Source organism: Anomaloglossus baeobatrachus, chromosome 2 (assembly GCF_048569485.1).
Source record: "Anomaloglossus baeobatrachus isolate aAnoBae1 chromosome 2, aAnoBae1.hap1, whole genome shotgun sequence".
Classification (NCBI taxonomy): Eukaryota; Metazoa; Chordata; class Amphibia; order Anura; family Aromobatidae; genus Anomaloglossus; species Anomaloglossus baeobatrachus.
The window spans coordinates 799,829,321-799,842,319 of record NC_134354.1 but is presented as its reverse complement, the minus strand read 5'-3'; the positions used below and the strand labels follow the sequence as shown (position 1 = coordinate 799,842,319).

The window sequence follows — 12,999 nt, the reverse complement described above, 5'->3', positions numbered from 1 at the left end:
CCTTGTGTTTTTTTCTGCCCCTTCTTCTATCCCTTTCCTGCCTTCTACAGATCACACCTTCCCCCTTCTCCCCTTTTGGTGGCCGGGACGGACTAGCCTGTCCTTACACTTCATACATCTTTAGTTCCTCATTTCCTTACAGATGGCCAACTTGACAATTGCCTCCTTCAATGCCAAGGGTCTTAACGTACCAGAGAAAAGAGCACAGATTCTTTACCATTTCCACAAGCATAAGGTGAAAATAGTATGTTTCCAGGAAACACATTTCAAAAAGGGACATACCCCGATCCTAAAGAACAAATACTATCAGACCTGGTTTTTCTCAGGTAACCCGGAGTCGCGTTCAAAGGGAGTGGCGATTGCCATTCATAAATCTCTCCCCCATCAAATTGTAAATTGCACACCGGACAGTGTGGGACGATATATCATTCTCCCACTGATAGCCGGGGACCAAACCTTCACAATAATAAATGCATATGCTCCAAACCAGAGACAAGATGACTTTATGGCTGGCCTTGTTGATACTGCGACCCCCCCCCCCTCCTAATCCGAGGTACAGCAATTCTCTGTAAGGACCTTTAATGTTACTCTTGATCCTACATTAGATAACTCTAAAGGGAAATCTAGCATTTCATATGCCACAATCAGACGTATAAAAAAAACAAAAACCTGCTGAGCATCCAGCTGTTTGACACATGGAGAATAACACATCCATCTGATATAGACTATAGCTTTTATTCCCACACAAGATTCATACAGTCGTATAGATTATATCTTTATACAGCATAACGCCCTCCCCTGGGTCAGACATGTTGGAATGGGTAGCATACTGTGGTCGGACCACGCGCCGGTGTACTGCGAGGTTGTGGTCCCCTCCCTCCCGGCCCCTAGGGGATCGTGGCGGCTCAATGAATCCCTGCTTCTGGATGGGCTCTGTACTTCTGAGGTGCAGACTGCTATCACTCAATTCTCAGAGGATCATTCGGCAGACGACACAGCTCCCACATACAAATGGGAAGCACTGAAGTGCGTCTTGAGGGGCATTTTCATTAAACACGGGGCCCACGTTAAAAAAGAAAAGGCCCAGAACTTGGTAAATGCCCTCCGTAAGGTCTCGGACCTGGAGCTCGTCCACAAGCGGGCTTTATCAGCTGCCACTCTACAGACCCTCTTGCAGGCCAGACTGGAGGTCAAGAAACTGCTAGATTCGACATATCCGCGTCTGTTACAGGTGGGGAGGGGAAAATTATACGAATTTGGGGACAAGCCGGGCAGATTGCTGGCCAATGCATTAAAAGAAGGGAGAACCCACACTCTAATTCCCTGCGTAAAGAACTCTCGTGATGCTATACGCTACTCCTGATATCTCCAATGCCCTCCACACTTATTACTCCAAATTATATAATCTGAACCCTTGGCCTCTTGAAGTAAACTGTGAGCCCCCTTCAATGCCCTCTCCCTTTAAACCTCTCAACAGGACCACAATTGTAGACCTCAAGAGCCCTTTTCTACTGGAGGACGTCCTGACAGTAATCTGTGATACACCCAGTAACGAGCCCCAGCCCAGACTGATTCCCTGCCAAACTTTATAAAGCATTTGCAGCACAGCTTGCGCCCCTGATGCTCCTCTCTTTCAATACCATTTCAGATGAGATCCCATTCCCCCCCACACCATGACGGCCCATGTGGCCTTACTCCGAAAACCTGGAAAGGATCCCACCGCATGTAGCAGTTTCAGACCAATATCACTGCTTAATGTGGATTTAAAAATATACGCTAAGCTTCTCGCAAACAGACTCAATCCCCTTCTGCCTGATTTGGTGCACTTGGATCAGGTTGGATTCATCCCCGGTAGGGAAGCAAGGGATAACACCCTCAAAACTCTAGACCTGATTCAACATGCCCACACCCAAAAAATCCCCATGATGATGTTCTCATTAGACGCCGAAAAGGCATTCGATAGAATTTCTTGGCACTCACTCACAGACCCTGACCCACTTCGGCCCAACCTTCTCATCCAAAATCCTGGCCTTATATCGGTCTCCAAACGCATATCTTAACATTAATGGTACTCTGTCGAGGCCCTTTAACATCTATAATGGGACTCGACAGGGGTGCCCTCTATCCCCATTACTTTACATTTTAGTCATGGAACATCTGTCGGCCATCCGACTTAACCCCGACATACAAGGGATCAAAATTGCAAACCAAGAATACAAATGTGCCGCCTTTGCGGACGACCTCCTTATATACCTGCAAAACCCACTCGCCTCTCTTCCATCACTAATGCAGGAACTAAACCGCTTCAGCAAGTGGTCCAATTATAAAATCAATTTTGATAAATCAGAAGCTCAGAACATATCACTTCCCCAAGACGTGGTTAACGCCGTAAAACCAAATTTCCCCTTTAACCCCTTAACGACCCATGACGTACTGGGTACGTCATGGATCGTGTGCCGGTAAGCCCTGCCGCTGGCAGGCGGCAGCGATCCGCGCACATATCAGCTGTTATCAACAACTGACATGTGTGCCTGCTAGCCGCGGGTGGAATCGCTTCCACCTGCGGCCATTAACCCCTTACATTACGCTGCCAAAATCTTGGCAGCGATATGTATATGGGCGCCGCCATGACAGTAACTTACCCATAACTGACATGATCACGTGACTTTCGGCGGTTGCCATGGTAGCACAGGGTCATGTGATGACGCCTGTAGCTAACATGACTCACTTCCTCTCAATGCCGGAATACAGCCGGCATTGAAAGTAAAGCAGCAAATCTGCAGTTCTCAGCTCTGTAGCTGAGATCTGCAGATAGTGCAGAGCGATCGGATTGCTGATCGCAATAGCCCCCTAGGGGGACTAGTGAAATAAAAAAAGTAAAAAAAAAAAAAAAAAAAGTTTTTTAAAAAATTAAAAAAAACCTAAAAGTTCAAATCACCCCCCTTTCACCCCATTGAAAATTAAAGGGTTAAAAAAATAAAAAATACACACATTTGGTATCGCCACGTTCAGAAATGCCTGATCTATCAAAATATAAAATCAATGAATCTGATCAGTAAACTGCGTAGCAGCAACAAAATTCCAAACGCCAAAATTACGTTTTTTGGTCGCCGCAAATTTTGCGCAAAATGCAATAACAGGCGATCAAAACGTAGCATCTGCGCAAAAATGGTACAGTTAAACACGTCAGGTCGAGACGCAAAAAATAAGCCATCACTGAGCCTCAGATCCTGAAAAATGAGAACGCTACGGGTTTTGGAAAATGGCGCAACGCTTTTTGGACAAGCTTGTGAATTTTTTTAACCCCTTAGATACAAGTAAACCTATACTTGTTTGGTGTCTACAAACTCTCACCGACCTGAGGCATCACATAGATACCTCAGTTTTACCATATAGTGAACACGGAGAATAAAATATCCCAAAAACTATTGTACGATCACTTTTTTTTTGCAATTTTTCCGCACTTGGAATTTTTTTGCTGTTTTCCAGTACACTATATGGTAAAACTTATGGTTTCATTTAAAAGTACAACTCGTCCCGCAAAAAACAAGCCCTCATATGGCAAGATTGATGGAAAAATAAAAAAGTTACGCCTCTCGGAAGAAGGGGAGCAAAAAACAAAAACGGAAAGTGCCCGGGGGCTGAAGGGGTTAAATGGCCACCTAATGGTAGTATTGGATACCTAGGTATTGTTATCCCATCTGACGTAAATAGACTTTTCCAACTGAATTTTCAAAGTTTTCTGTCTAGGCTGGAGAGAGACTTGGCTTCCTGGCATCGAGGTACCCTCTCGTGGTTTGGCAGGATTAGCGCCCTTAGGATGACAGCCCTACCCAGACTGCTCTATTTACTTCAGACGGTTCCGGTATATATCCTGGCGTCTTATTGGGTAAAGTTACAGCGTTTAGTTAATCAATTTGTGTGGTCCAAGGGACGACCCCCGACTTTGGAGTAGTGTTCTGACTAGGACCAAGGGGGCGGGAGGAGCGGGGCTTCCCTGCTGCCGGAGATGCTACCTGGCGGCTGCCCACGCCAGGGTCTTAGATCTTATGCATAATTATGGATCGAAGCTCTGGGTATGGCTGGCGCATGACTTGTGCCCCTTATCAGTCCCAACCCTACCGTGGAGTTGTCCGCTCTTCACTAAACATAAAATAGTAATGTCCTACAGTACCAAACAAACACTGAAATCAGTACACTCATTACCATTGAGCAAATGCCTGCTCCAGCCCCGGGGTCCTCTTATGCCTCTAACGGACAACCCTGACTTTTTGCCAGGGGCATCGTCCATTAAATTTCTTGAAAGTTCAAAACAGAGCCCCCTGAGACTGGGACAGGTGGCTCCAGATGGAGTTCTTCTCCCACTTTCGGATATTGTGGGAAATGGAGACCTCAGGATGCGGTTTTATTTTTAATATGGCCATCTTAAACACTTCATAGTCTCGCATGGGCAGGCCGTGGAGTGCCTCCCGCCTCTAACCCACTTCGAACTTATCTGTACCGGGGCACCTGACTCCCGACATGCAATATCAAGGACTTATAGGATTCTGACAGAGGCAACGGAAGCACCACTTCCCCGCTTCTGCACAGCGTGGGAAGCAGAGCTAAACCATCACCCATTCCCTGTAGACTGTGAGCCCTCGCGGGCAGGGTCCTCTCTCCTCCTGTAGACTGTGAGCCCTCGTGGGCAGGGTCCTCTCTCCTCCTGTATCTGTCTGTCTTGTACTGTTAATGATTGTTGTACGTACACCCTCTTTCACTTGTAAAGCGCCATGGAATAAATGGCGCTATAATAATAATAATAACCAGACGTTCCCCAGGGATCAGTGGGAACGATGTTTCCGCCTGACCCATAGGTCCGTGGTCGCCACGAGAATGCAGGAAACCTGCTACAAAATCCTTTCCAGGTGGTACAGGGTCCCATCATCCCTTCATATGTGGTGTCCTGAAGTTCCGGACGCATGTTGGCGCTGCGGAGCTCAGGGCGGTACCATGCCCCATATCTGGTGGTCCTGCCCGAGCCTGACGGCCTTCTGGAGCACAGTATTGGTGCCTATCCAAGAGGTTACGGGGATCATAGTCCCTAGTCGTCCCGAGGCAGCCCTGCTGTTTATGTTTAAAATATCAGAAAAAACGTACAAAAAATCCCTCACGGGACATCTCCTCCAGGCCGCCAAGACAGTGATCCCACGACGTTGGAAAGACTCCACTCCTCCGACCATAGAGGAATGGGCGACAGAAGTGAATACAGTACACCGTATGGAGATGGTAATGGCCCAGTCGCGAGGTCAGATAGTGGAAACTCCCTCTAAATGGCTCACGTGGGAGGTCTTCCTCTCTGGCCCTAAGTTCCTAGCTTTAATTAACTTCAGTGATCAGACTCCTTGGCATGCATCACCCCCAGAAGCCATTTACTTTCCCAGTTGAGGCTTCGGTCCCAGTCATCACACACCCCTCCATGTCTTTCTTCACTGATCCACATCCCCATCCTTTCTCTCTTCTCCGATCTTCACCTCTCCCCGTTCACTTCTCTCTACTCATGTCTTGTTCTCATTTGTGGGAAGATTCGTTGTCCAAATTTTCCTTATTTACAGCTGTAAAGTCGTTGAGCCTGAGGCTTTGATCCGTTGTAAAGGTTCTTTATATTTCATGTTGCAACATGTTAATATTCGAGAGTATTGGACAATGAAACTATTTGTATGCTTCTCTTTTGAAACCAATAAAACTTTAAACTGCAAAAGAAAACACAGATTTTAACGTAAACTTTTGGATAGCCTGGTACCGCTACCATTAGTGCTTGTAATCTACGGCGGAGGCTGGCATGACCTTCTCATCGATCATAACAAGCCTTTTCACATCCAAGGCATACAAGTCCCACTCTCCACAGTGCTGGGTGTATGACGCCACCTCTCCCGGCTCCAGGTTACGGCCCGGATGCCCCCTCGGGAGATGCTCCTCTACATCTCTCTGGGAGACAAACACCTCATCTATGTGGCCTGCTTCTACTATGAACCCCCACCCTTTATCAGGGTCAATGCGCCTCACATGGCCCCATTGCTGCGGCCCTCTGACGCGGAAGGTAACTTTCCTCAAATGCTCCTTCTCTCTTTGGGTATGGGCAGCAATCTCCCGTCGTCGCTGATCTTGTGTTATCTGTGATAACCAGCAGGTAACGGGATACGCAAGGACTGCACGGAACCACGGGGATTAACCAATGCAAATTTAATAACGTATTGCACGACACAAGTGGGGGAAAAGCGCAGGAATGGAGGGGGAGAGACGCGGGAAGGTGCACAGCAGTGAATATAATGTAATATACATACAAATACTTTCACTAGTTTGTCAAGGCTGCAAAGCCTCAGATTGTCCTCCAAAAGCAAAACACAGTATCCTTATTAAGCAAAAACGCTGAGTCCTTGTTACTTTACTCGTGAAGCACAGTGCAGAGTCTTTTCCTAGCTGTCCCTAACTAAAAGTAGTGTGCACACTTAACTGCCGGTTTTAGCGTGGGATACCTCATCACTGTTGGGGCCCGTATTCCGCCGGAAGACACCTCTAAACTTCAGTCTTTGTCTCGGATCTGTAACTTGCCCGTGCTGTCTGGCTCCTCGCTCCACATCCAGCCTCTTTGTATCTGCGTCTTGGGGAGACGACACGCAACACTCTCAGCTACTTGGACCTCGTTCAGCAGGGCAGACTGCGGCCTTCTCTTTCAGCAAAGCCGAGCATCCTCCTTTCTCCTGTTCAGCCACACATAGACTCCTTTCCTCCTCCTGTTCAGGACTGTACCAAGTCACTCGGAGCAGCAGGGGCTTTTTGCCCGCTGTTCTCTGTTTTGACAGCAGGTGGCAGCATAACACAAGGACAAGTCCACAAAAGTCTTTTAACGTATGTATGTATGTATGTATGTATGTATGTTAACAGGTCTTACACATCTCCAGGTGCAGCTTTTGCTGTTGTTGTTCCCAGTAGGGGGCGTCAGCGTAGGGCCTTGCATGCCTCACTGGTATGGGTCGTACGTATACTTCTGCGGCCCCCAGCAGCTGGGGTGTATAGTCCGGGTGCTCCGTATCTGGGTACGGGCCCGGTGATGCGGCAGAGTCTGGTCGAGCCGGTGTTGGCATAGCCGCTGCCGTAGCCTGGTCGGGTGTTTGGGTCTGAGACTCTGCAGCTTGCTCTTTACATGGGGACTGGAGGTTCCGCTGCCGGTGTTTGGGTAGGCAGCTCGGCGTCCACTGAGGGTGGCGGAGCGCTTGCAGCGGGTGGGGGCAGACCGGACACCGCAGCCATATAGGCCGGGTCAACTGGGGCTGGCTAACTGCTTACCCGCTCCTCACGTGGGACTTCTATCTCACGAACTCGCACCGCCATTGCCAGGCTTCTCCTCTCTTCCCTCCAATGATCCAAAATGAAGAAGAATTGCGTCCGCATCCTCCTGCAGAGTTGCTCAGTCTCTTGCTCGATCCAGGTCGCGGTCCCAGGAGCAGCACGCTCTGGTGACCAGTCTCGTGCAGCCGCCATCTTGCCTTTGCGGTACCCAGGAACGTTATGGCAGAGTCCTGGCGTTCCTGCTTCACTTCCGCTGCTACATTCCATCACACCCCCTCAGTTTTTGCCAGCCACTCACTGTCGCGCTGGGAGACTCTGGGAACTTCCGGTTCCGGCCAAACTCTCAGGACGAAGAGCGGGGCTTCAGCTTCACACGCTTTTGGTCTGGAAGATGGCGTTTTGGCGCCAAAGATGGCGGAAAATGGTGGGAACGGGACTCCGACACCGCAGCTTCGGTTTTCTAAGGTGCACGTCACCCAGGTTAGTGGGCTCAGTCTGTATCCTGTTCGTGACGCCAGAGGTGTGTCGTCTCTGTGGCGGATCGAACCACTCAGATTCGGGGGTGGTGATTACTCGTGGCTCGAGGGTCTCCAGACCTGGGGGCTAGGGGCCACACTCAAACGGAAAAGGGTGGTATTTACAGGGGATTGGTATAGTTTGTGACGCCACCCGTGGTAATTGGGGAGTACTGCCGCTGCCGTTGGGAGTACCCGGGGTGATGGAGTGGTTCAGCAAGATGACGTTACCCTCCACGGGTATGGGTAGGCCCTGGGACTCTGGATGGTGATGTGGGGACGCAGTGCAGGGGTCAGTCTGGTACTCACTCAGCAATGAAGCAGGGTAAACCAAGTTTCTGACTGCCACTGTCTCTCTAAGGGGAGCTCGTCCGGCTCCCGTCCCCTGCAGCACTGCCTGGTGGTCCGTAACCTGCCTCCTGGCACAAATTTAGATTGTCCGTTGTAGCCCGTTAGCCACAGTGGGGAGCGGGGCCCGGAAAGCTCCAAGCTAAGTGAAGGAGCCTGCTCTCAGGAGCTCACGCTTGGGATTTCAGTGGGCTGCTTGCTAGGAAAACCCTATTTTCCCCCCCCCTCGTTGCACTAGTGCCCCCGATCTCTGAGCTGGTGGGAACAGTCCATACAGGCCCTGCCCTCCGCAGGTTCATTGCCGGGTCGCCTGAATCTTCTCCCCGACCTAGAGTCCGTGTACCCCGATGTACCTTCGGTCCCGGACCGGTGATAGGGCCAGGCTGCTGAGTGTCCTCCTTGACGGGTTCCAGGCACCAAGTCTCAATCCCCTGCGACCGGGGGTCCGACTCTTCTAGGTTCAGACCACCGTCTGCGACCTAGTCTACTTCTCCCCTGGGAGCTACAACTCATAGCTTCCTCAGAGCTCCTCACAGCTCGAGGGCTACCACTCAACTAACTTAACACCTCCCTGCCTGACCCCTAGATGGGCGGCCCTATTCCTGCTCGAGCCGCCACTGGTGTGCCTGACAGGTCTGGTGCAAAGTGTATTTAGGATTTGTGAATGCTGGTGGAGGCAGTACTGCAGGATGGAGACCCAGAACCATGGGGGTTTGAGCCCTGCACGGGAAGGGCAGATTGTGCAGAATCCTGTGATGTCCTGAATAGTCCAGGGTGTCACAATAGTCCTTGTCTTGGTCCTCGCCCTCTGTTTCTAGCTCTTCCTGTGAGCTGTAGTTTGGAGGTGTCACGCGTTTCGCGGTTCTCATCATTTTTCAGGGCCTCTTTTCTCTTTTCAATGAAATCAATGGGGATGAGGTGAAATTTCTGTGTGCGTCAGTGAGTGACGGCAGATTGGCGGTAAGTCCATAGATTGTGTGCTGACCGCTGTTGGCAGTAATGATCTTGTGTGATACCAGAGTCTGGGCTTGGGATCAGACAAGATCCTCACCGATCACAGAAGCCAATGTTTTTTTAATAACTGAATTTTTATTAAATTTTTCAAAGCATATAGAAAAAAAACTAAGATGGATGTGCTCCACTAGCATGAGAGCAATTAGCAGAAGACCATGTATCAGGATACACATCTTATCTATTACTGTAAGAAAGATAAGGACTATAACAAGACAAACATGACGATACTAGACAAGACAAGGGGAAAGGAGGTAAAGAGAGTGCAGGAGAGTCTATAGGATTTCCGTAGAGACCATACACATCCACTATTCTCTATTAGCCCAGCAAGTATCCCAAAGGGACCAAATACTCTGTTATCTGACATTGCTGATATACTCCATTCTCCTCACTTCGGGGATCCGAGAATGGAGGGCGTTGAGTGATTGTGGATGAGTTGACCTCCAGCTACGAGCAATTATACACCGGACCGCTGTGGTCATGTGCAGCAGTAACCGTTTAACTTCCCTGCCCAACTGAGCAGGTGGAATATTAAATAGGTAAAACTTAGGGTCCAGGGGTACCTGGAGATCAGTTACTGTATAAATAAGGGATTGTACCGACCTCCAACAAACGCTGGATGTTAGGACATCCCCAGAATAGGCGTGGGACGCCGCCCCCCCCACAGCTCCACATCTCCAACAGTTATCAGGTATAGCCGGATTTAGTTGTGTAATAACGATGGGGTGTGGCACCAATACATGAGTAGTTTATACTGATTCACAGAAGCCAATGTTTTTAGAAAGACGATCCCCAGATGTTGGAGTAAAGTAACGTAGCTCACTGAACGGTGTCCTGAAGGCTCCCCGGACAAATCCCAATATCGGAGAAAAGTTTAGAAGTAAGAGAAAATAAGTCACAAGTAATCAGAAAAGGTGGAGACAAGTCTCCTGCCCTGACTGTTCAAGAGCAGACTAATGACAGCCGCGCTCACGGCTCTAGATGTGCGCACGGCCTCCGAGGACCGGGCTCCGGCCACCAAATCTTCTCCAACAAGGGGGTTACATTCCACTCGATACTTTAAGGTCCCTTGTTAACCGTGACCCATGAGGTTTTTGGTTTTGCTGGATCACGGCTAATTGAGGGCGACATCCAGGTCCCTGCAGCAGTGACCCCACCCCCGAGGAGCAGGAATGATGTAAATGTCATGGGATCTTGTCTATTCAACAAATCCTACAAGAAACTTGAGTGACCGTCTGTAGACAGTGATAGATACAGCTAAGGAAAGGACACCCGTACAGGGAATGAGGGTCCTCCACTTCCAAAACCTTGAAAGTATCAATTATTGAGTTTTGGCTTCTGGTGATGACATTTTGATTGATTTTTTTTTTTTATTTTTTTTTTTTTCTCTCAGACTGAAGGATTAAAGATTTTACCATGAGAATATCCTGAGCAGCCGCCATCTCCTCCTCCACCACCGACGACCACAGACCAGGCCCTTTATCTCAGAGCAAATGGATGACACACCTGAAGTCTCCATGGTAACTTCTAGGACCTCGTCTTCCCCACCTTTACCTCCACCGCTACCAGATGATGGCCTCTTTCTTGAGCTAAGTAGTTGCATATCAGTGAAACTTTCTCTACCTCCACCACCTCCTCCACCAGGAAAATGTACCTTGCTGCCACTACCACCTCTAGCATCTTATGTAACATCTTTTCCTATTGATCCACCCCCACCTCCGCCATTTTCTGGAATGTCCCTTCCAACTCCTCAGCCCCCACCTCCGCTATCTTATGAGATGTCCCTTCCCTCTGCTCCACCCCCACCTCTACCATCTTATGGAACGTCCGTCCCCGCTGCTCCACCTCTACCATCTTATGGAACGTCCCTCCCCGCTGCTCCACCTCTACCATCTTATGGAACGTCCCTCCCCGCTGCTCCACCTCTACCATCTTATGGAACGTCCCTCCCCGCTGCTCCACCTCTACCATCTTATGGAACGTCCCTCCCTGCTGCTCCACCTCTACCATCTTATGGAACGTCCCTCCCCGCTGCTCCACTTCTACCATCTTATGGAACGTCCCTCCCCGCTGCTCCACCTCTACCATCTTATGGAACGTCCCTCCCCGCTGCTCCACCTCTACCATCTTATGGAACGTCCCTCCCCGCTGCTCCACCTCCACCATCCTATGGAAGGTCCGTTAACTCAGCTCTACCTCCACCATCTTACGGAACGTCCCTACCTGCTGCTCCACCTCTACCATCTTGTGGAACGGCCCTTCCTGCTTCTCCATCCCCACCTCTACCATCTTATGGAACGTCTCTCCCTGCTGCTCCACCCCCACCTCCACCATCTTATGGAACATCCCTCCCCGCTGCTCCACCTCTACCATCTTATGGAACGTCTCTCCATGCTGCTCCACCCCCACCTCCACCATCTTATGGAACGTCCCTCCCCGCTGCTCCACCTCTACCATCTTATGGAACGTCTCTCCATGCTGCTCCACCCCCACCTCCACCATCTTATGGAACGTGCCTTCCCACTGCTCCAGCCTTACACATAGATCAGCGTAGACCCAAATTACGCAACTTCAACTGGGATGCGCTGCCTGCTGATCGGGTACTGGGCGGCCGGAACCTTTGGACTTGTGGCCCTCAAGGAGCCAGTCTACAGATAAATGTGATTCACATGGAGGAACTTTTTGGACAAAGGGAGGAGCCACGTAAGCTGCGAGGAACCAGGAGCTTCAAGGCCCGATCCAATCATGGCATCATGGAGCGTGACATGAAGGAGGTAGGAGATGGCTTCTTCTTTTCCTTAGTATTAAGCACTTAGACTTTGCTGAGCAGAATATTCTCCATCGTGTCCAGTCGTGCTCGTCTTTTAGACTTTCCTCCATCTGTCTTATCTCACGGATTGTTGGAAAGCTTTCTCAGAATAAATGTTAGATTGTTTAATGGGGTTGGAACGAAGGGTCAGTGCTTCACTCCTGCCCCTCGCCACTGCCATTCGCCCTCACTGCCATCTTGAGTCAGCACCCCGAGCCTGTGAGACAGCACCACTCATCGCTGCCCCTCTCCATTGCACTTTGCCCTTGTTGCTACTTTGCAGCACTGCGAGCCTTTGCCACCACTTGGGCCCTTGAGACAGCAGCACCACTTGTCGCTGCCCCTCACCAGCACGCTAGCCCTTGACAGCACCACTGCCCCTTGCCACTGTCCAGAGCCCTAGAGACAGCACACTGAGCACTTGCCAACCCCCTGAGCCCTAGAGACAGCACCCCGAGCCCTTGCCCAGAGCCCTAGAGACAGCACGCAGAGCACTTGCTACACCCCCTGAGCCCTAGGGACAGCACGCAGAGCACTTGCTACACCCCCTGAGCCCTAGGGACAGCACGCAGAGCACTTGCTACACCCCCTGAGCCCTAGGGACAGCACGCAGAGCACTTGCTACACCCCCTGAGCCCTAGGGACAGCACGCAGAGCACTTGCTACACCCCCTGAGCCCTAGGGACAGCACGCCGAGCACTTGCCACACCCCCTGAGCCCTAGGGACAGCACGCCGAGCACTTGCCACACCCCCTGAGCCCTAGAGACAGCACGCCGAGCACTTGCCACACCCCCTGAGCCCTAGAGACAGCACGCCGAGCACTTGCCACACCCCCTGAGCCCTAGAGACAGCACGCCGAGCACTTGCCACACCCCCTGAGCCCTAGAGACAGCACGCCGAGCACTTGCCACACCCCCTGAGCCCTAGAGACAGCACGCCGAGCACTTGCCACACCCCCTGAGCCCTAGAGACAGCACGCCGAGCAC

The 12,999-nt window shown here is 50.6% G+C and overlaps 1 protein-coding gene across 1 annotated transcript in view; it reads left to right on the top strand.

Moving 5' to 3' along the window:
• LOC142290788 (uncharacterized) overlaps positions 1-12,999 on the top strand; it is a 121,110-nt gene that overhangs the window by 69,523 nt on the left and 38,588 nt on the right. Inside the window, exon 2 of the mRNA XM_075334788.1 lies at positions 10,597-11,977. Coding sequence (XP_075190903.1) covers positions 10,697-11,977 — 1,281 coding nt within the window. The 5' untranslated portion in view covers positions 10,597-10,696. The remainder of the gene's footprint in view (positions 1-10,596; positions 11,978-12,999) is intronic.